This window comes from Folsomia candida, unplaced genomic scaffold (genome assembly GCF_002217175.1).
Source record: "Folsomia candida strain VU population unplaced genomic scaffold, ASM221717v1 Fcan01_Sc004, whole genome shotgun sequence".
In the NCBI taxonomy this organism is placed as follows: Eukaryota; Metazoa; Arthropoda; class Collembola; order Entomobryomorpha; family Isotomidae; genus Folsomia; species Folsomia candida.
Genome location: NW_019091196.1, coordinates 10404825 through 10429700, shown reverse-complemented (window position 1 = coordinate 10429700; position 24876 = coordinate 10404825). Strand labels below are relative to the sequence as shown.

Below are 24876 nucleotides of genomic sequence, written 5' to 3'. Positions count from 1 at the left end.
TTATTGTTTCTTTTTTTTTAACTTGGTGCAATTTATCCACCGCCCACGGACACGTTTTCTCCAACGTTGATGCAACACTGTTTGTTGAGATTGACTGGCTTTCTCGAAAGAGAAAGTATGTAAGTAGGGATACTTTGTTTTAACGAGATTTTCAACATATATTCAAATAAAACCGTGGTGGTGAATCTGTGAAGTTTTTTTACGTAAAAAAACGACAAGATTTTACACCAAAAATAAATAAAAATACGAACAATTGTCAAGTCTTGGTTCATACGCAGACCTTCCGTTTCGCTGACGTACGTACATGAGACCTCTCATAATTTGTAAATGAATGGAAAACCGGATGGTGAAAGTTCATAAATTAAATTTAACAAATGGACGAAATCAAGGCACCATTTGAACATTGTTAATGCAACACAGTGACTAACGAAGGAAGGAAGTCGGATTGAATTAGAGTGCTTGAATTAGTTGCTTTCACCGACAAAAAAAACAGTTTGCTCAGCTTTTGATATAAATAAATCTATGTACCAAATTGGATGCTGCATACATGCTGATTTTCGTAGGGTTTTGCTTATTGCTAATTATTTTATTTTATGCAATTACTGAAATGAAAATATTTTATGAAGCGGACCGGAATTGTCCTTGTTCCGTTTGAAGTTTATAAAATTTTTAAGGCGGAATTGTGGTTGGGTTTAATTATGATGTGCGGTAATTGGACCGGATTCTAGTAAATACGAAATTATTTACGACCCTGCCAAATTTTTGTATGCATCACGAGCTTTCAAGTTGTTTACTCCAGTTATAAATACGGCATTATTGAAGTGTAAACTTTCATCAGGCTAATTAATTATGCCAGCCAACCCTCCTTCTCGGTTGGAATTAAATTTAAGCAGGATGAACTGCTCCCCTCTTAGCAGAAACATTTGACAAATTGATTACTCCCATTTTCTACCAAATGTTTTCCAGCCTTTTGCTTGTTGCTTTCTTCCAAAAGAAGATAAATCTTTCGCCCTTGAGACGACAAGAGCAGAGAAAAGCGGACTATACGCATATCCCAAGAACCCTGAAATGCACATGTATAGGCAGAGTTAAAAAGAGTTTATGATACGGAACGTGCCTTTGTTTAAAGGGAGCCGACTCCTATTCTTGTGGTGAAAAAGGATATACTGTTGGCGAGAAGTGATTCGCATTTTCAACACGGAACACATATCCCGAAAAGTGAGGATGAAATAGAACATTATGAAGAAACAAACACAGCCACGCTCAATTTACTTTCCATAAGAAAACTTCAAGTTTTGCAATCCACTTAAAGCTGTGAGGACAACCCTGCAAGTCATGGGGCATTTTATGGGACAAGCTGTGAAACCCCTTGGAAAACAAGTTGTTACTTACTTGGAACGCTCCGATTTATATATGTGCATATCTAAAATGGTCCTTATCAAGAGAGGAAATGTCATCGTAAAAAATTCCCTTGTGCGAATTTAAATAGTTTTACATACTCTTTCAGTACTTCACATATTACTGTACGTCAGATATGCATCTTGGCAATTTCGTCGCCGTTATTATTCCAGCAAATTGCAAAAATCACGAAGCATGTCTCTCTCAAGAGTGGTGTAGACGTCAACAGAAAACTGTCATAAACATGTTAATTACTCCATCCTATTTTAAGACGTGGTGGTTCTAATGAAAGAACAAAAATCGAGGTGGAAGAGGAAAAATGAGAGAAAAAAGTGGGAACCAACTTTCCTTTAGAGATCTACAATGTCTGTCTGACTTCCAGACTTGACTTCTTTACCAGATGAATCACAACTTACTTAAATACGTATAACTTACGTACGAGTACATAAGAACGGACATAAATTCAGATTAGCTTTTCGAGCCTGACGGTGATGTTGGTTGCTTGGTTGAGAGGAAAACTCCCTTTGTTCACTTTTCCTACTTGGCCATGAACTTGTCTCTCTCACTCAGACATCATTCTTTAAAACTTGAATTGTATAAGTTGAAATCTATAACTTTTATGTAAAATAAATTCTATTACGAAATCCTTCAACCTTTTAAACTTGGACTTGTAAAACCACGATATCGTCATTATTATTTAACCGACATTTGAGCAGTAACAATGAAAATCAAATATAGTTTCATGCCCAAAGTTATGAATATGTTTGACTTTCACGACAACCAACGTATAGCCTTCACCTACTGGACGACTGGTTGGTTGAACCAGACTTCTGCTTGAACGATTGGTTTGATTGAAGTATAAAAGTTTGCATAACAGTGCAAAGAAAAAGAAAAGACGTATCGATTCCAATCCTCGTTTCTTGCAGGATGATTGATCAAATTTCTTTTGTACGAGTGAGTTCATATTATATTCATGATCCGTCAAGTGGCTCAAGATGTGCAAGCACACAACAAACTTTGAGCAGAATTGTTACGAAATATTGCTTCCAACTTAAACTTATTTAATTCTCAAGTAAATAAATTGTATATGAAGTTCGTGTCAATGAGAAACGCTTTAATTTAAGTCGTCATTGTAGTTGATGATCAAAGAGGGAAAGATGTTCATTAAAGTCGCTGAGGCAAATTAGACTACTTTTTGATCTGTGAGCTCTTCGTAATTACGGCATGCGCAGGAGACACACTATAATTTGTTGCCCAATTACTGTAAATATGTTCTTGTTGCACAATATGTTGACAAATTTTTGTCATCAAGTTAAAATCATGTACTTTCATCAGTAAAATATTTATGAGTACATGACACGTCGAACGTGCATTGTTTGTCTCGTTGCAAAATTATATTTCTCAAAACCGGTGTCAAAAATCTTTACGCTCGTAAAAAATAGAGTAAAACCGGGTCGTACAATTCTATTTGTACATGAATGACGAATCTTGCGACAAGTAACGTTTGACTTTCTTTCTTTGTGGCTGCAAATTTCATCGACTCGTTACAAGGCCGTCCTACCTCGCATTTTCTTTGAAAAGGACCCCAAACACCTCACATTTTTGGCTACACACCACTCTCTCCTCTCGAATTCAACATTGATTTGTTCCGCTTTCTCCGAAAAAAAAATCCTTCGTGTTTCTTTGAGTTCTCAAATTATACGTGTTCTTCACAACTCGGCGAGTTCTCCTTCGATGTCTCGAACTAATATGTCACACAATGATTTCATGGGGCGTCAGAAAGCAATAAAATTTTGAACCAATATAACAGCTTCTCAGTCGAATCATTGAGAGGAGAGAGGATTCCATTCAAATAAATCCGGATTAGAAGAAGAGTGCAATTTTTCACACGACGGAGTGATTGGATGAAGAACGTTTCATTGCACATTCAATTTAAGTCGGGGTGGTATGAAATATATCTGCTTTCACCAGTCGCCTCCTCCTGCTTTGACGTTTCTAAAACCGGATGGTTGGTTGGTGGATGTTTTTCGAGAGGATTTGTGAAGGATTGACAACTTTGTGTAAGGATTTTCAACTTGGGGCCTTTCTCCAGGTCATAATTCCTCCAAAATAACGCAAGAGTGGGAATCACGAAGTTTCCAAAATGCTTCGTGTAAAGGAAATTTGTGCAGAAAGCGAAATCCTCAATAAACCTTTGCCGCTGGTTGGATTGTTTAATTCGAGTGAAAGGATAAGCAATTCAATAAAGTCACTCGTGTCGTGTTTTGCACTTGTCCTTTGGCAATTTGCACCGTGTGAGCGAACTTGACCTTCATAAAAAGCAGAGGAAAACGATTGGTTACGTGTATGTATTGTTCAATCAAGTAATAATCCTTCCTTCCTGATTAACTTAATTTCCGACTGTCACACACGCGACGTGACGAGGTGGTGTTATGTGTCTGTTGTGGGTTTCATGAGCACGACCCACCGACAGGAAATTGCTACTTATTTTCCTCCTTATATAAATGTCGAGAAATAGACTTCAAGCTACTTTATTTTTTGAAATATTATTAGAATTTGCGGGTGGAACATTTATCATTTTCAGGTTTTTTTTCCGTTTATACTGTAAACTTGAAGCCGAAGTCGATATTACCTATTTCGATAGGAAACCACACTCAAAACCACATTAAACCCCATGTCTATATCCCTACGGATTATTTGCCCCTCACCTAATTTCAACTTTATACTTAGCATCCTCATTTCCAGAAATGTCAAGTGGTTTAAATAAGAGTAAGAAATTTAAACCTGCTTAGTGGTCCAAACCATACATCACTGCCCCCATTCTTATTTTAGATGATGCTCATCCACGACCGGTTACCTTGTCTAATTTTAAATTTTGAAGAACACTATTTGACCCATTTACAAATCACCACTGGACACTGCATCACGTTTTTGATAATTATCGCTCGGATGGAGAAAGGACATTTCGACCTACTTCCTTCAACCGTCTGATCTGATCGACTTTGAGGAGGGGAAATATAAGAAACAAGGAAAGTGTCATTTTATATGTAGTGGTGAATCCGTGCGATGTCCACGAGAAAAGAAAATCCTTCTCTGCATACATATATAGGTCCTTCGAGAAGGTAAAATTAGGTATATTCTCTCTGGAAAAATTTCGTCAACACTAATTCCGTCACGATGCATCACACTAATCTAACTCTAATGGATTGCCCAGGATAAATCACTCTGGTGATACTCATATGCAACTGGGTCTGCTGGTTTCAATTTAGGATATCTTCATTTCATATGAATATGAATCCTATTCCTTTCCCCAGGCTGCATTACATAAATTTACGTAGAGTAAGTTGAAGCTAGAACTTGTTACGTACAATTATTGGTCCCCTTTGGAGCTTTTCGGAGTAAGTAGATACACGTACTAAATAATCAGTGTGACACGTTACTACATTATCAAAGTGCAAGTTCTGAAAACTTTTTAGAAAAAAATGCATCGCTCAATATTTCATAGTTTGCGATTAGACAGCTAACCAAATCATTAACGTCGGTTCGTTAAACTGAAAAATTTTTCGTAGGTTCATCCGCAGTTTAAATAATCACGAAAACCTAGAAAATATTCATACTTCTTTCCACCCGTGCACACAATCCACCTACAAATGCATCCATAAATCGATCATTTGTCCTACAAACTCTTTTCTACGCGTTATATGCATTTAAAGCATCGACACAAAGCGAAATCACGACTTCATTTGGACTTTGGGGCCGTTCCAGCACCACGTCATCTGAAATCTTGGAGAAAAAAGATGCTGATGGATACACATTTTACACGGCAAGAAACAAGGCTAGAAATTTTCTACTAAAAAATACCACATTGCCGCCGTACTACTTTAACGGCTCCTTTGTACGCAATTACGTGAGTATAGTCATTCCCGTTTTTGGATGAGAACAATTTCCCCACAAACAAAATCCGTTCGTCATGTAAATTTCCCCAGAGACATGAAAGACCTGACTTGTGAGAGATTTGAGACCATTTATTTGGAATCCGTCAGTAACTCTGCCTCAGTGAAAGTACATACGTACACAAATGCCATATATGAGTGAATGCACTTGCGTGGTTTTTCCTTTCTCTCAGACTTTTTTTTTCCTCGTCAGGTTTGATTTGACTTTTGATTGCTTTAAACTTTAAACCAGAAAATCATCGCAGTCACAAAGTATACATACCACGAGTGACTGTATGTAGCGAAAGTCGGCCTTATTTTTCTGGTTGCCTCTAGGCCATCCATAAAACGGAGAAGGCGGATCATCCAAGCGAAAAAAAGAAAGCTATTGTTTTGCGAAAATAAAATAAAACCTAAAAGGTCCGTCCGACTGCAATTTGGACCACAACAAATGATAACAAAGGCAATCAAAATAAATTGGAATTTCCATTTTGTTCACACAAGCGTAATAAATTTATAAGTTAGGGTTTCATGACTTTGGTACATATTTATTGATCAGAGTTGAAATAATTTATTCCATGTTGAGAAATGCTTAATTGGAGTGTTGACCCATCTCTAGCAACGAACGAATGCTAATTCAAGTGACCTTTTCTCCCCATATGTCAAACCCACGTGCTGTACTTGTCAAAAAAATCCCCCGAGTTGACCGAAATTGGGAAATAGTTTTTTTCTTCCTGCGAAATACCTGGAAACACTTGAGGTATTTCAACCCAGAGATCATCGAAAATAAGGAAAGGAAATGACAGTTCCCTTCCCTCCTTCTCGAGAGGTGGATTGGCGTCAAGGGAGCTGTACACATATATCTCAAACTTTTTGACTACTTGAAGTCTCCAACATTAACTTTTATCTAACCCCACGCCTCCCTACCTCTCCGACATCCTCGAATTTGATTGGATCACTTTGTGATCTTTGCGGAACCGGGTTGGTAGAGGAACAAGGTTTATCTGTACTCATCTAATTCTGACTGAGTTTTCTTCATCCCTGATTTAGTAGTGTGTGTGGTGAAGAAGATGTTGATGATGATGATGATGATACAGCTTGTTAGGAGGAGAAGAAAGCACTGTATTCATGGTGTCGTGTGTGATGTGATGATGTGTTGGGCACGCACATGCAACATTTATAATTTCATTCCGTTTTTTGCAACCTTGGACATTTCACCTTTCTTGCCCTCGAACTTCACCTGGCTCTCACCTCTCGGATCTCATTCACATATGGAATAAAATTCAGACTAAAGTTGAGTCTCTCAAGTAAAAGAAGAAGTGTGAGAGAGATAAGTTTGAGAAACATGTCGTTACCAGGTTCTCACTACTTTTTTTGTACGGGGAGAAAGCCACTTCGAGGAAGTGGAAAGGTTATCACTATCCAATTTGAATTGACAGCGCGTTGACACATTTTTTCCGTGTCATCAGATATGCGCAGTTATTTTTATTTTTATTTTCCTTCTTCTCAAACACATGTGGTCTCCAGTGACATAATCTCATTTCATGACAAGTAGCGAAATAACGGAGCAGCAGGAGTCGGCTAAAATTAGGAATGTTTCTTTTTACGAGAAATACTAAAAAATGATGATTAAAGTCCTTTCCTGGTTTTAATAATAGTGTTTTTCTTTGGAAGCTAAGAAGCATAATTTCAGGAAATTTACAAAAAGTTTCGTCCACAAAATACTACGCATAACCTGAAAATAAAAAGAAACCCGCAAAAACAAAATTGTCCTCACATTTTATATCCGTTCTGCTTCATACCGAATAAGAAATCAACTTCCTGTTCAACTCTCCATTTTATTATTCCGCCATTCATCCATTCTCTCGACATATGCATGATGAACGATTTATCGAATGTTCAACAGGAGTCGGGTGGCGTATGTACATATCTGCAACTTCAACTTTATTACCGACTTCTTTCTTCAATTTCATTACTTACATCTAGCCCCAAAACCACACCACACATGCTTTTCTTCCTTCTCCTTGAAGACTTCAGGAACCGTCACTCATGTCATTGTCATCTCGCCCGACGCTGTGTTGGTTGGCCATGGTTTCTTTTCCCACTGAATCTCTGTCTCCTAATTCACTCCACCACGTCCCGTACAGGCAGATTTTGTACGCCAGCCACCAGCCCCACCAGCTTTGATACCCGAGTCGGGTATTTCGTTTCCCTGCTTTCTCTACGAGATCATCACGACGCTACTAAAGCAACGGACACGAGTTCCCTTCAAGTCAGCCCAACCGACCAAGCGAGAAGTTTCTGCCAAATATCTACGCCATGCCACGACTGCTTTCTCCCCTTTTTCGTATAAAATGTGAGATTGCAACACCACCCGGATCATTCCGCTTTGCAGACTGGAGCGCTCCGTTGCTGCTGCTTTCTTATCCTCCAATTGTTACCAACCACTGAGTCTCCTTTGATTTTGTGGGTCTATCTATCGGCAAAACTTGAGAAAATTTACCAGATTTACCAGCGACCAACCACAAATTAGATATCTACCAAAACTTTATAATTTCCTTGACAAGTTTCCCATCGGAAATTGACCTGCAAACTTTGTTGTAGAGAGAATTATTGAAACTCGTTATTTATTAGGAAATCATATCAGAAATAAATAGCTGTCTCACTAGCATATCTTGACAAAAGAGCTGATTTGAGCTTTACAATTTACTAGTGAAGAAGAAGTCAACCCTCTCACTTTCTGGATCATTTATTCACCAATATTGTAAGTCAAGGACTAATCGAACAAACTTTTCTTTTATCGAAATTCAACGTATCTAACTTCTTTTTTTGTAGGGAGCAAAAAAAGTCGTATTGCATTACATCACACGTTGCACACCAGCCCATGTGCTTCGCAGCGTATTGAAGACCAAACCACGAACTACATCACTTCCGTTTACACACTTCTCTCCTTCGTCTCGAAGAAAGTAAAAGTCTTCGCCAAGGTCGGCCGGGTAGTATCAAATTAAAAAAAGTGGGAAAATGGTAGCTGTGAAAATGCTGTGGGTCCTTTGGAAAAACTTTTCGACCAACTTTTCCTTCTCCAATGGAAATGGTAAGTTTTTCTCGTTTTTTCTCTCGCCTTTCCCTCCATCATTACTATTTATTATGGGGGAGCTGTAAATAACAAAATCTATCCACACATGGATTCCTTGTTGTGTATGTACTTACGAACCAAAATCTGTTTTCGAAAGGCGCTCAACTCATCAAAGTCTGATCATGATTGAATTTTTGGGTACCCACTCACTTCCGCGTATAAATCGTATAAATCACAAGTTTCGCCAAATACATGTTTGCAAAACCTTTGGCACACGATTGCTATTACCATCAACCATCATTTCCTATTAATGGTCCCATTACACGAATATGGAAAAGTGGCCACGAGTCGCACTCAGCAACCTTCACCTCGACTTTCTTTCTTTCCTTGTTAACTTTTTTTGTGTGCACACCGTTCTTCTTCTTTTCCTCATTTATAATAACAACGGGTAAAAATGGTGCATTTTCCCCCAGAAAAAATGTGGAGAATCCTTACTACTATCTCCAATCTGGCAAGAAGTACGGCCAGAGATGAGTGTGCCCGATAAGAGAAATCTATTACGGGGAGAGGCGTAATATTCCCGTTAAAAAATCGGGATGATAAGTACTCTTCTTCTACAATTTATTGGTATAATATCAAATTATTGTTATCTGATGCAACTCGAAAATTACTGGGCTTCTCAACTTCTTCATTTTTTTTTTCATTTGAATATTTCATGAGAAAGTTAGGGTTGCAGAGTCAGCTAACGATTGTCAAGACCAAGGTTTTCCTTCATCTACTTTCTTCTCACTTGCTTTTTATTCGGCCCAACCACGAGTTTGGGCTGCAAGAAAGCACCACCACAAACAAATTACGTCCCTGCGGCTGTAAATATATATATATTCATCATGGTATATGTACATGTATACATTCATTCATGCATGGCTGAAGTCTGGGCGGGATATATATCCAGCCAGCTACAAATGGCAAAATCGACATCAATTGCACAACACAAATAATAATGGATGGCTGGTAGGCATCCAAAAAAGGTTGCCTTCTTTTGTACAAGTTCAACACACGCTGCTCGGTCGACCACCTTCCTTCAAGGAACGAGATGCTAGGATCAAAAAAGTGGGAGAAAGTGGGATCCAAAAAGCAGCCGGTTCTAAATACATGAATTTAGCTCATGCACATTATGACCACGTCTCTCTTGCGGTTTCTTGCGAACAAATCCTTCTCAAGAGGTACATACAAATACGTTGATTATAGGTGATTGATCCCTCGTGAGATATGTATATCGCGGTAGAAATACACGTATTGATTAAATTCCGCTCTTGTGCCAGCAAACTATGTCCTAGACGAAGCCATAAGTCTCACAAACCTCCCTCTTTACCCTCCTCCATCAATCAATAACGTCTTTACCGTAGTGTTTAAGAGTTTAATGGCAACAGCGTAGATGTTTGTCCGCCCATCACTTTAAATGCGCACCATTAAAATTTTAAGACGTAGTGAAACCCTCTTTACGACAAACGATATTGCCCTTCGTTTAGTACGAATTAGCATTGTTAACAATTTCAGAACGATTCGATTTCAAATATAAAAAAAACATCTCACGAGTTTAATGTTACGAAATCAAATCAATTGTTCATCTCTCGCGACAAACCGTCCCTTTCTTATTACACAAGGTGACGTAATCTTCACATTAATCATGGACATGTCAAACTTATGTAAGTCTCATCTCGCCCCCATACCAGCAGCACGGGTGAAAGTAGTTGCTCTGATTTTATCTCAGCAAAGGTCGTGGTGCCCTTGTTTATTTCCTTTTTATGTCTCGAGCCGACGTGCCCATGAGATGATGGGGTACGTTACGTTATGGATTGTTCATCTGAGATTCCCCATTTGCAAAGAACCCATTACTTGCACCCCAGAAGGAAGGGTGCCTGGGAAGGAACGAGTGAAAGTAAAATAAACCTTGAGAATGTTGTGCCAAAACAATGGAAAGGTTACACCATGTGATGATATCGAGCATCCCAAATTTCTAAATTATTCGCTTCACCCAGCAAGATCAACTAACCTCCACCACCACCACCACCAAAACCAATACGAGTCCGTACTTGCAGTTGGACACATCCTCACAAAAAGTGGCAGGAGATAAAGAGGACATGATTTATTTTAACTGCTTTTATCTCCTCTTCTTGTCCTCGTGAAATAAGGTTCCTCCGTTCGGAGTCCCCCAATTGAAACGGGATGTTCAGAGAATCGTTTTATTGTCCCTGAACAGACTGCATTTAAGGGACATTTCCGATACTTTATGAGTCCTTTCTTTCTTGGCCCAGTAGTGGTCCCTCAATGAGGGATGAAATACTGCATAATAGTCTCACGGCTCACTGCAATGGAAGATTTTCATTCATCAGGCTGGCAGATTGCATAACTTGCGACGTAATTTATACGTAATTTCCATCAAAACTAAGCCCTCCTCTAAAATATGGATGTAGTACAAGAGTTTTTTTGCCCAAAAAAATTCTCCAAAAAAACTATGGACGAAATAAGTAAACAGTTAATTTTCTCTAGTACATGGACAACGTACTTACTCCATGATTAAAACAACATTCTACTATATACCTATGGACGTGCATATAACTCCGCAATATTTTACCGAGGACACAAAGGACAGAACAGAATTATGTTGGAGAAAATGACAAAATCTGTCCCTGGAGGGATTGCATTACACAAGGCTAAGATATAGAGAGAAAGTATGACATGAAAAAACTAGGAAACCGCAAAACACGCATAATTTAGGGAGGAGAAAGTTATTTTGACTTTCCCTCTGTTACTTAACTTTGTCAAATCCCAACTTTTTTCTTTCCCCGTCATAATTTACATTTTAGTCTGGAGGGCTAGAAAGAAAATAAAATGGAAAGTGGAGCTAAATATTATAATAGCGGTGTAAAGGAAAAGAAAGCACAATTTGATTAATAAATTGCGACATTTTTATTTGTGTGGGACGAAACTTGAGAGGATTTCTCTAGGGTGGTCGGTTGGGGAACAGTCCGCTATGTGCATAAAAAAGTTAAAAAAGGTGCTGCAGGCCATTCTCTTCCGAAGAGAGGAGAGGTTGTTGGTGGAGGTAAATTTAATAAAATTTCACATCTTGTGCAATCCCCTCGTAATAATGTTCGCTTTACTCGTGTATAAAAGCACAAGTTTTGGGTTACATATGCATACTTTAGGTTGCATAGTTGTTACGTAAATATATGCTCTGTTTAGTTAAATAGGGGAAGGCGATCTTATACCCTAAAACCGTTAACTCCATACTTCACCAGTCCTACATAATCCAATGGAAATTGATTCAGTAAACTGTCAGAGAAAGTGGGTAGGGAAGTAATCGTACGTTTCTCAAAATTACACCCAGACAAAACAAACTCGTCGCAATCATCTTATCAAGAACCATGGAAGTATTTATGTAGCTATAACCTTGGGCCGTCTCATACACAACAGAACCCGACGGGTCAGTCAGTATCATCCAATATTTACTCATTCTTTCTCAATTCCCATTTGTTTTTTCTTCTACTTCACATCTTTGACAGAAGACTTCTCCTCGGAGAAGATGTGGAAATGGTGATAAGCCAATAACCCGTCATTCTCGTCCTGTGGGTGTGTTGGGAATTGAGTCTTACAACACAGGGAATGAATACAGAGTGTCCGTCCTTCTAACAAAACGACACCACTTTCTCCATCCAATTGTTCTCCCCACAATCTACAATTCTCAATTAGAGATGGGAATCATGCAGAATGAAAGAGTTGCACTCGGTGTGTCCCGCATGTTAAGTAACAAAATGTCAAAATTGCATCCGCATCCTCATATCGTATTCTGTCCGGTTGTTGTACTCTTTCTATTTGTGACTGTAAACTGCACACTTTTGGTCAACTGGGCTGCTAATTGTGCAATAATGCTGGTCAAACACTGGACTCTTTCCATGCCATGTATAAATAAAAATAGAATTTGATACCGACTCAACCGTAGTAAATAACTTAAAGCTCAAAAGTATGGCATCCATCCACCTACTCTCAAAAACCTCCAGTTCTTTTACACTCTTTGATGTCATTCATCTATTTTCAGGTTCAGCCGACCAAAAACGTGTCCGATATAACCGACTCCGACCTCAAAACAAGAGTCGTTCCCACCCCGCGAACCTCAGCTCGAATTGCAAAAAAGATGTCAATCAGACTTCGACAAGAGGTGGGAGTAGCTCTGGAGGATTGACCACTTCGGCATCGTATGACACCAATGGGAACAAATTGCCGGGATCATCCGCTTCATCGTCTTCTTCCTCCTCCACACCAGCAACACCAGGGTCGGACGGAGGGGAAATTGAGACTGGATGGAGGTACGACTTCGATTCGGACTCGGACTATGAGGACGACGATGATGCTGCGACCCCACAGCAGGCAGTTGACAGTGGGGATGAATCATCCGATTTTGGTAAGTAACCAAGTCTGTAATTAGTGAAAATGTCGACTGGTCTGGTCTCCTGACTTGCATTTTACATCGCATTTCCTAGCACAAAAACACCGCAAACTTGTCCATTTAACTGGACAGGGTTGGGTTGGGGCGAGAGAAAGTGGTAATTTGGTTGATTTGCTCACATGCATGTCTCGAACAGCAGCGAAATAAGAGGAGAAAGTTCACTTGCTTTTATATCCTCAAAATACTGCATAGTTTGCTTTTCCCCTCGTGATAACTTCCCTTGATTGGATTAAGCCCGGCATTCTACGTACGTACACGAGTTAGTGAAAAACAAAGCGACGGATTTACCTACTACGACAACAATTACTACTACGGACTCTTGCCCGGCTGACGTACAGAATTTGGATACTAATTAAATAAGTGAGATTTAGTAAAACATTTTTGTCCGAGTAGTTTCGTCTCTCATGAAAATCGCGTAATCATCGAAATTAAATTGAATTTTAAAGCCAGACAAATAAATGCACTCGGAAAAATGTTATGCTGATGCTGATATAAATTTTATGAAAGCTTTCTCTCGCTTCTGCCTTCTTAAATTTTAATCCGGGATGAATTCACTCAAAATTGAGAGGTTTATCCCACTTGCGACTGTTCAGAAGCACATAATCTCATATTCTCTCCGTCAGTGTAATTTTATATATCCTTCGCAAACTGTTACAACAGCCGTAGGATATTCATACCTTTTATCCCACTTTTTCTTTTATCCAAACCTGTCCAAGAAGTGGAAAGATAGGATTTTAAAAAGAGTGGACATGTGTGTGCCTAAAGTTGTGTAGTCTTCTCGGCTGCATGGCATTTTTATAGCCACTTTCTCCCCCAATTTGACTTTCAAATTAGGTAAATTCTCTTTAATCCACTTGTACCCGTACACCCGTCTCATGTGCCAATCTCATTTCACTCTTTGTTCGGATTGGTAGCAGATTCACTTCGAGTGAACCATCCAAACCAAACCAGCCTTGGATGGCTTCAAAATCCGAACTTTTCAACTTTTCCGCAGTCCTCAGCAGCAGCAGCAGGAGGCATGAAGAAGCATCGTAAAGTTTTATGAGCTCTTGTTTGAACCTGATTTAATTTCTGGCTGGTCGGAATGTGCCAATTAGACGGGAAGGAATGTCAAGGTTCATTACAAATATGGTTATGAAAATTATGTTATTAGCCCAATTTCATAAATTTCACGTCATAAATAATAATTTCGGCCAATTTCAATATTAATTAGAATAAATTTTAGTTTAGTAGTGCAACTTATTTAATTCAGTTTGGGATTTGGGTCAGTCTCCTTCAAACTTGTGTTTCTACACGGCTTTTCCGTGTCAATTATCCACTCACACAAGTCAAATATTTAATAATGTCAGTTTTCTATTTCATTCTTACATATTTGTCAAATTGGGAATGCTTGTTAATTACAAACTTTTCCTCAAACTTTTCAAATTTGTGCACGAATTTATGTAAATAACTTGACACAAAAGTTGATGGGATTATACTCTCGGAATTTTCCGACCGGTTGACTTTTAATAGGATAGCTTTTGTCAGCACAAGCGTGGATTAGGTACGTAAATAAGAGTGACCTGTGCCTTGGGATGGGGTCTAGTTTTCGGGGATTACAGCTTGACTTATCCAGAGGGAAACCCTGTCTTGTTTATTTATCAAGTTTCCATCCACGTGGGGTGATTCATGCATGACAAAATATGCTACTCGACTGATTGGACGTTCAACTTTCACCTTACTCGACAGCAAAATTTAATTTAATACATCGTGTTCACAGTTTGGCAAGCAAAGTGAAAACAATTTCCTCACTCAACTCGCGCAAGGCTGGACTTTATACCGATTAAAAGGAAGTGCTACTGCGATATTCAATGTGAAGAATTATTTTGCACCAGTAGTTTAACTAACGAGTTCGCAGGAATTATTATGTTTTCGTAGTAAAGTATTGCATCACAAGTTTATGTAGAACTGGGTCATTTTAGTTTCATTCATTGCGAAATTTTCATTCGCACACTTTGTAAAATGTCAATATTTAAGTGACCAATTAAATACAAATTTGTTTTTCCCGACGTAATATTTAATTATCATGTTTTTCTAGGTCTTACCCTACTTTAGTAATATCCGTATTTCAGTTCAAACTAAAACGGGGTATGAACTCGAAACCCATTTCTGTTAAATACAGTACATAATAAATTAGCAAATGGGGCAAAACAAGTTCATGGGCAGTTTCTTCTTCTTTGTGAAACTGTGGAATTTCGCAATCAAATCAACGCTGCTGCTCTTTTCGAGGGATTCGTCGTCGCTTTGTTAAATTAAATTGCATTCATTTTGAACACATTCATCTCGTGGAAGTATGCAAAATATGCGGGAGGGCAGAGCAGCGTCATTCAATTTTCCACGTTTATTATAGCACCATCCTGTCCGTTGGTTTAGGTTTTAGCACGTCTTTTACACGGTCATAGGCTTCAAATTAAATTTAGAAATTCTTTTGAGACAGTTAAGCTGCTGTGGCAAAGAGAAAGAATAATTAAATGCAAACGGGTTGCAAATTCTTTCCATGTGGAATTTATGTTTGTAAACGAAAATCTGTGCGTCTCACTTTTAGTTGGTCTCGTTCAACCTCTTTTATGCATGTCGTTCCCTCCCATGTTACGTACATACATCAACTAAAACTATTATTAAACGAGCAAATATTTGCAGTACAATCGGGCTAAAGTTAGTGCCTCGATCGCACTTGGCTACATAACTGGACATGGATCTACTTAATTACTTTGATGTTTATAACTTACATAAAATCGGTCTCGCCACCAAATTCACTTCCTTCTGCGTATCAACCCATTCTCGTAATTGGTCTCATTAAATGTGACCGTTTGCTGCGTGTTAACCTTCACTACGAACGAGTTAATTAGCACGATTAACCACATCGTTGTAAAGCAGGAGACGGACCAAATATTGGCCAATTCTTATTACAAAACCAACAACGTAGAATTTTTTTTCACAAAAAAACGGAGACTTATCGGCTCCTTCCTGCAATTGATGGGTCAATTGATTACACATCGTTGAAAAATGAAATGAGAAAAAAGTATTGTAAAGGTAACAGAGAAACGGAAGATTTCTCAAGTTTTGATCCGTTCTTTCAGATAGTTTTCGTCCATTTGTTGTTGTGTTGTTGTTGTCTGATCCGGTCTGCTGACCACTTCCAAAACGTCACTGCAATTGACATCACATCAGCCAAAAGCTAAGTACTCTAAGCCCGAGGAGAGGGGATCGTAAAAGAAAAGCTGGCTGGCTTTGAAGTGCACACAAAAGGAAGAAGTGCAGCAGCATCGGTAGAAAGTAGAATAGAAAGTCCAGTCCAAACTGGCAACATATGAACAAGTCAATAGAGACTTGGATGAAAAAGAAGAGGGGAAAAATATCTTATCAAAACTTTTTGTAAATAGAAGTTTCCCAAAAAATTGTACCCAACTTTTTAATTTTTCCGAGACTTAAAAATTTTGAAAAAGCCCCAGTGATAAAAAATGCCCTCTATATTTGCTTTCTCTCTCGGTATCTCTGACTCTAGGAAAGTGGGGTTTCTGCTGGATGAAATTGTCAGAGTTTTCCTCGATGTTCCCGGAATTTGAGGCGAACAACTGAACATTGAACTGCTAAACAGGGCCAAATTGTTCATCCTCCCACCCACCACCACAGAAAAAAAAGTTTGTTTGCCTCCTTGGTTAGTACCAACATAGTTGAAGAGGAGGAGGAGGACGACGGACGAATGGACAACTAAACTTTCTCCCGTATTTTCCCCTCGTTCTTCTCACCATCATATTTTCCTGTGTTGGACCAAACTTTCTCTCCTACTTATCCGTCATGACATGTCTCCCTTCATTACGAGCCCCATTGTTTAACTTGGAAGAAATCTACTCTCCCAAGCGCGGAGAAAAGTGGAGATTCCTCCAACTACTAAACACCTTATTTTTCCGTGACACCCAAGAAAGTATTCGGTTTCTCCGTCATCAACATAACTTCAAATATACTCTGCCATCATCCATCCATCTCCTCCTCTTCGCTCATGAAATGATGGGAATTGTGGATCAAATGACGTATTCAGTAGAATTCCGTTCCGACCTCGTTTCACACAAAGCTCGTCGCGAAAATTCATGCCATAATAATTTCTCTTTTCATCATTTCTTGTCTTTGCCTCTGGTCTGGTGGTGATGCCACAATTTTGGTTGTGTGGTTGGTTGGTTGGGTGAGGATGCCCTTTGTAAAGAGACGTAATCAAAGTCTGCATAGCATTGTATTTAGCTTCGTCGTCTCGGTGTACTATTTTCTTGTCTGGAGCAGGTTGCCCTTCGCCAAGGTTGGGTAATCATTTGTGTTCTATTGAAATTAATTTCTTACAATTCAACAACCTCGGTTGAAGACAAGATGGGGAAAAAACTAAGAGGTCTGCACTACTACGCCGTAAAAAAACCGAGAAATTAAATTGATGGAATTTAATATCCTGAATGCACGAGGGAAGAAATAGATCACGCCAAAGACGACGACGGTATCGTCCTCCTCCTCACACTATAAAAAAATGTACATCATTGTTCGTTCAGTTAAACCCAGGTTGAGCTTATCTCTGGAGGAAACGACAGATTTCCCGACTTACTTTCTCTCCTCAACCGCAAAAGAGCAAGAGATGCAGGTTACAACGTCTGCCATTTTATGGATGGTGCTAGTCTGAAAGGATATCAAATTCAGTTCCCCAATAAATATTGAGTGTTCCAAAGGTGGTGGTGGTGATGGTGTTAGTCGAACGAAAGGTATTACTTCCACCACCCGAACCCTTTAAAAACCAAATACCAAATTAGAAACCGCAGTTGCCTATATCTCATTTCATCGGCTAAATAAATATTATAGTCGCAGTAAATGTGTAGAAAAAGATCACATTATTATTATCAGTCGTGTATATCTGGGTATGTATACCTCATCCTTAGTTATCATCATTCTCAGCTTACTTGCTCATTTTCACTTGGAATCCCCACCTCCACTTTCTCCATCATTTTACCAACTAATAGCGTTATAAAAGTAATTTATGAGACATCTCCCTCTCTCTCTCTCTCACTAATCGGTTTAGTATTATGTGTACATCCAGCCCACGCGGTGTACTGCGGCACGTACTTCGTTTCTCTGGCAGGAGCTGAAACTGAAACAGGGCTAGTTTTACGGGATGAAAGTGATATTAGATCGGGTCTAACATAATATATGCTTCGGTTTAATGCATCATCACTGCATTCATATCCTCGCAATTTGCCTACTACTGTCCATTCACCATTAGGACAGGAAATTGCTGACCTATTATTTTTTTTTTGCATGGGCAAAAAAAATAAAATTTATCTTTCTCCCTCATCATCACGTCCGGCAGGGCAGATTAGATGATCCAAAGTGCAAATTTTAGTCTCACTTCAGCACCCACGAGGACGAGCAGGAGGAGCAAATTTAATTCAATTTTGCAACAAGATGGAATGCGAGATAGAGAAAGCGATTATTCATTCCGCATTTGCCTTATTACTCCGCGCGGACTCATCTGCCTTGGATTGTGGGATGATTTTCCGTAATTTATGGCCACACAGAAAATACCAGTGCAAACTGGATGGATCACATTCTGTATCATTATGTATGTATGCGCACCCACCCAGAGTAATTTATCGCTTGATTAAACCAGTGTTTTATTGCCCATGCTCCACTTTCTCCAGTGAAAACTAACTCGATCTATTTCCATTCGGGTAAAAATATGGAAGAGGGCTGAAAATACTTTAGCACGGTTTCACTTAATAAAAATAAATTGATAAAAACTTTAGAGGAAAATTTATCGGTCTAATTAGTAGGATTTGAGTATTTAGAAATTTTAGAAAATCATGGAATCAAAATTGTGTAAAATTTGTATTTTATCTCTGAAATTATTTATTTATCAATTTCAGACGACGAAGACGAGGGATTGACCTGTGATGTGTGCGACAGAGCTTTCCCCACTTCCCGAAAATTAGCAGATCATCAACAGAAAAAGCGACATTTCGGGTAAGTTTTTCACCTTCTTAACGACACCTTCACACTCACTGCAGTACATCCTAGCCAAGAATATTAAGCGTCACGTTCCTACTTCCGACTGGGAAAGCTTATAGAACGTAATCTTTCCACGGTCATACTTTTATTTCCCCCACCCGAATGAAAGTCTTAGCCAAATTGTGTACAATCTAGGATCAACTTTGGCTAGGTCAGCTCTAATTTTGTGGGATCAGGCCCAAAAGTTCCATTACTACGAGCTGCTCCAGTCCCTCCCAGCTTTCTCCGCTTTCTCCACCAAGGCAAGAAGGACCAAAAACCCTGCTAAAAATAGGACGCCGGTTGGTTGGCACTGCCAAATGCAGAGAACAACTCTCCACCACTACTCCTACTCGTCGTATCTGGTAATAAAATGAGATGGCATAAGCTAAGCAAACATCAGACGCATAAAGAGAGAGCCAAAAAGTCGAGCGGAAAGAAAGCCATCTCGTCTCGCAATTAGTGGAGGACGTACAAACCAACTTCAAAAACTCGCTGCTTTCCTCCCACTTAAACATTTTATAAAGAGAACAGAGTGGAATTTTTCAACGGGAAACTCATTAATTATAAAGAGGAATATGGAACTGAGACGCATACATGCACCTGCCTATACCGTAAATTATTTGTACATTCCAAAGCTTGGGATTGATCTCAAATTAGTGAGAGCAGACCTTTAACGTAAATACACTTTTTGGAGGACGAAAGGGGAAAAAAGTCGAGTGATTCTTTAATTCCAGAACAGACTCACCCACCACTTCAATCCATAATGGAGTAGACAGCAGCTCTCTGTTCTATTTTTTAAAGAAAATTAAAACAAATGTGGAACAAAAATAGGATCGAACTTTGTTCCCTTTGTTAATTAATGAATGTGCAGAAACGTGTTAGGGGAAAGAAGTGCTATAGAACTAGATTGATCCATCCCGTGGGGGATGGCGAAAAGAAAATCCAACACAAATTATATAATTTCACTAATTACTCCTCCTTTTGAAAAACTTTTACTTTCTCTCCAGTATTTTTTCAAAAAAATTGGCGAATTTCAAATGTCACCCACTTTAGACTCCCTTTTGAACATAATCTTTGTCGTTTTGTTACATAATCTCATTACAAATATGTTCAAATACTCGAACAAATCAACCACCATCGACACACTTCCGTCATCCCCTCACTTCACTCGTTCCAAATTACGCCTTCTTCCCCGTGAATGTAAACATTTTCAAAGAAAACATCACCCCTTGCGCCCATCCATAAACGGATTAGGTTTTCGATGGCATTGTCTAAAAGCAGATTACCACACGGAATGTCCTGCCTGTAGCTCATATATAAATTGAGCGCAGAGAAAAGGTGAAAGGTTGTCGATGGATGCTTGGGTGACGAGGAGAGAATAACTGATCCAGAGAAAATAATGTTGACTTTCATCCCCACCGCCGCCGATTCTCCCAGTTTAATAAAAGCATAATGCAAACAAACACTTCATCATTCTCTGCATCCATCCATCCATCCACCACAAGTTCATTTCAAGCTTTCCCCAGAAATGCAAATATTTAGTGAGAGAGGAGGCGAGCAGTATTTCACTCTCGAGATATGTAAGCAATCCGTCCGTAGTCCGTAGTCAGTTGTTCAAGGCAGAGAATCAGAATAAAACCACAATAACCAAAACCTCAGCCTGTTTGTTTGTTTACCGACCGGAAGCAGGCAGGCAGCCGGATTCCTTGGCTTATGCGATGCCGTCGTCGTCGTCGTCACCTTAGCTCGAGTAATAAATTATTAAATCAGTACAGAGTTCATCTCGACAGAAAGGAGAGTAAATAGGACGATAGATAAGAGCAAAAGGCACCACCGCCACCAAACTTGAATCAATATTCAATGCAACCAACGTAGAAAGGTGGCCTCTCTCTATCTAACCAGATTACGAAATTCATATTTTATACAAGTCTAGGAGAGAGAGGGCTAAAATGGATTTTAGTCTTAAACAATTCCAAACATCGCAGAGCACTCGAGCAGGAGGACACTGTTGACTTGACATGGTTCGTCGGGTGGTGAAAGTGCTCCTTAATTGGGAGCTGCATTTTGAAATATTGATGAAGATCGTGAAACCACTGTTTGCTTGCACAGTTAGCTTTCTCCAATCGAGAGTAATTTGTTGTTTTAGTGGAAATGGGAGAAAGTGGGTGGGTTGGGGGTAATGGGATCGTATTTTTTTATGATTTATGCATTTCAACGTAATTGGAGAAATCTATTTGAGTGGGAGGTTGGCTTGTTAAATAGTATGGAAAATTTTGAGTTAATTTGTCCTAGTTGAAATTTGTAAATATGTTTGTGGTTTGAATTGACCGAGAATCTTGCCGGGGGTGATGTGTTATCTTGGGTTGGCAGATTCTCGAAGAGCTTACAACGACTTTGGACTCAATTTCATGCTGTTTAAGTCGTTACATTATTAGTAAATAGAATGAGATCTAAATGATTCTCTGCTGAAATAGGATTTAAAAGGAGAAAGCAAATTCAAAGACGATTTAAATATGTGCATAAATGGATGGATTTTCATCACTTATTCTCCTCAATAATCTATGTAACCTTTCTCTTTAAATCCATAAATTCCGAGTTTGACTTGATTCTCATTTATCTCGAGGAGAAAAAATTTGTGAGCCGGAAATTAATTTCGAAATGATTATGACTAACTCGTTCGTTCGTATGTTTGTTCAAACCATTTTCTGAGGCAGGATGTGAAAGTGGAGAAGTCTTCTGGTCCTGATTTTCCTCTCCTCGGAGATATTTGCTTTGTCAGAGCATTTCAAATATTGGATGCTATGTGTGCATAGCAGTACCGTTTTCAGGAACTGTCAGAAATTTAGAACTCCACCACCTGAGTGTATATATGTAAATGCATTACATACTTTCCATCCATCCTAGAAACCATGTATTAAATTGCTTGACCCGACTGACAATCAACTTGGCAAGCAAAACCAAAATCAAAACAGAGTAAAGTAATCAATCACATACATTTTGGATTAGCTGTCAACTCAGGAATAGAAATTGGACAGTTTTGGTTTGGTAAAATCGGTCGGATTGGTGGTGGAGAGAAATCCTTGAAGTTTACTTATCTTATCGTTCCCTCTTTTCTCTCTGTATAACCTGTCATTTCATTTGGTATTCGGTTTTATACTCCCAACTGTCTTATCATGTCCGAACCGATTACTTTCAACCAGTTGGAGGAAGACGATGTGCCTCAAATCTAAATTCAAAGTCAGACTCAAACCAGTGAAAATGTATGCAATTCCCTCCCACGAAATTGGATAAATGTAATACGAGTTCAAAATCAGTATTGGATTTCAATTTAGATTGACTTTTATAACATGAATGCATCCAGCTACATACGTCAGCAGAACATTGCCTACGAAATTTCCATTTTTGTGTCAACTTTCTCCTTAAACTCGTTTTTACTATTTTTGCAGATGTCTGCAGTGCGATTCGATATTTCCGAGTTCTCAGGCCCTCAGTCACCACAGGTACGTATTTTTGTGGGAATATTATTATCTCAATCTGCATAATATCTGTTAAAAATGCTTAAAAAATGACATCTGCATGCATAACCTAGCATTGCCGATTGTATAACATCGACAGGGATGGATTGTTGTTTTTGTACTACTGTAACTCTAAAATTTTCAGGGAGCAGATGGATCATTACGACTTTGTCTCCGACTACGGCTCTGACACGACATCCTTCGAATCTGATGAAGAAGGATTTGAGGACGAAGAAGAACGGGAACGTCTCCTGTGACATTGTAATTCATCCAAGTGCACACTAACCGAACCTCCGCACCCACTTTCACCCAAAAAACAATCCGTATCTTCACACAACCAAAATCAACCTACGAGTCTGAATCTGGCTAATTGTTCGACTAGTTTTAACGCTAATTTTACCGGTGGTGGCGTCGTAGATAAGTTGTCTACGCTACCACCAAATAATGTGAAACCCCACCGTCACATTATTCAACTTCGGAGGTTCGGGCGTGGGTGTAGCACTTGGGTGTAAGTAAACAAAACCATGTATCATCACACTTAATTGACGATTTTGGTGTGAAATGCACACTTTATTAATTTGTAGAAAATTGAGTTGATTTATTTGTGCGAGAGATATCATAATTTTGTGTAAGTTGAGAGTTGTTGTGATTGTGATGAGATATTTAATAGGGTAAGAATTTGAGGACTTGCATACCTTTTATTCTAGGCTGTATTTATGCTTCATTCCTTTGTAACTTGCGCCATAGTTAAGGAATAACGTTGGCGCAAGTTGTGAAAGAGTGAAGTATAACCATATTATATTATATTATATTCAGTACTTAGGATTAATTCTTGAGTACCTTAGTGAGTAGTGTCACCACTGATTGACATATTTGTAAGGATGGAGTGGATTTTACAATGTACATACAGTATCAATGTTTTAAGATCACAAAGTACTGAAGAGGCAGGCTCTTCTAAAATTCCTCTTTTCCCCTAATCCTCCCTTTTATAGTTTATTAAAGTGAAGGGTATTTACAAGGTCCTAAATTACTTGGGATCTTGCTGTGTAAAAATTGAGCCTGCCTCCATCATCACAAGAACTTTGTTGCGTTGCTAAATATAAAAGTTTATTATCACATTTACTGCGTAATATTTGTGTACCTGACATTAAGTGTCAAACCAGAGAACATAGTTTATTAGAGAAATTGTAGTTAGTAATTGGGTCTTGACGAACAAAACAAAATGCATAGATTATAAATATATAGTTCTATCAGAACAAGAATTAAAGTAAAATTAAAAAAAAAATATGGAATTAAAGTATCTACTTATCCATTAAAGATTATTATAGAGTTAAAGTTGACTGTAATTTTTGAAGTTTGATCTACATATTTATGTAGATACTTATGTATGTATATACTTATATATCAATTATATCCTTATCCTATTATAGCACCTAAAAGTATATGGACCTGTAATTTTACCTAATATTCACCACGGGCAGAATCGATATAGCACACATATTTATGAAATTGTCTATCTGGTTGTACCACTTTGTGATTTAGAATTACCTACAAGAACAAGTATATCAAACAAATCACCTCTTTACAACTATGTATCAGGTATGTAATCGTGGGATAATTTACTTACTCGTACTTACATATATAAATTGAAAATAAAGTATATTTACTTTTTATCGAAATCAGATCGTTCCCTAGAAATTATTTCATCTTGCGCAATTTGTCACGTCGAGTGTTTGATTAATGATGGAGACTTACTATTCTTTGTGTCCCCTAAAAAAATCGACGTCTCGAACCTCTTTTCTTCCTACATATCCTCAAATCTCACATTGTCACAACTGTCACCAGCGGATACAATATAAAGGCATGGCTCTTAATTCGTCATATATTGATCATAAAATCTGCTTCCGAGGATCTGGTCCATTTATCATCTCGGCCCAAGGAACATCAGGGACATCAGGGAAGGAATCAACAGTTGCTTTAGCTGTCAATCACTGAGTGAGATTGATATACTTTCACTTGACCAAGATCAGGAAAAAAACAATTTTGATATCGTAAATAAAATTTGAAAGTTTCTGAAGGCATTTTGAAAACTGACATACTCTTTGATCCAAAGTATGTACTTTATTCACTTTATTCTGACCGATGCCAAATTTTTCCCCTCCTACTCGCCCAGTTTGGTTAGGGTAGGTTTTCATGCTTTATTTATTTCATGGACAACTATTTAACGTCCACTTTTTGAAGTACAGCTCCATTGAACTTTTGGTAAATTGCCAAAATGTGAGATGACCCTATTTCAAAAGAGTTGAGCTAGTTTTTGGGTCTCATTCTTGCCAAGTCACGTCTGTTTACACGATGCATAATTAAATTGAATGTTTACAGGGTTTTGCG

General features: G+C 38.6%; 1 protein-coding gene across 1 annotated transcript; it reads left to right on the top strand.

Moving 5' to 3' along the window:
* Positions 1-7704: 7704 nt before the first annotated feature.
* On the top strand, positions 7705-24167 carry LOC110848862. Its single transcript, XM_022096199.2, has 6 exons — positions 7705-8094; positions 8166-8424; positions 12506-12868; positions 18850-18946; positions 22420-22473; positions 22634-24167. The coding sequence occupies exons 2-6, from the start codon at positions 8352-8354 to the stop codon at positions 22743-22745; spliced, it is 699 nt and encodes a 232-aa protein (XP_021951891.1). The 5' UTR covers positions 7705-8094; positions 8166-8351; the 3' UTR covers positions 22746-24167.
* The last annotated feature ends 709 nt before the right edge of the window (positions 24168-24876 follow it).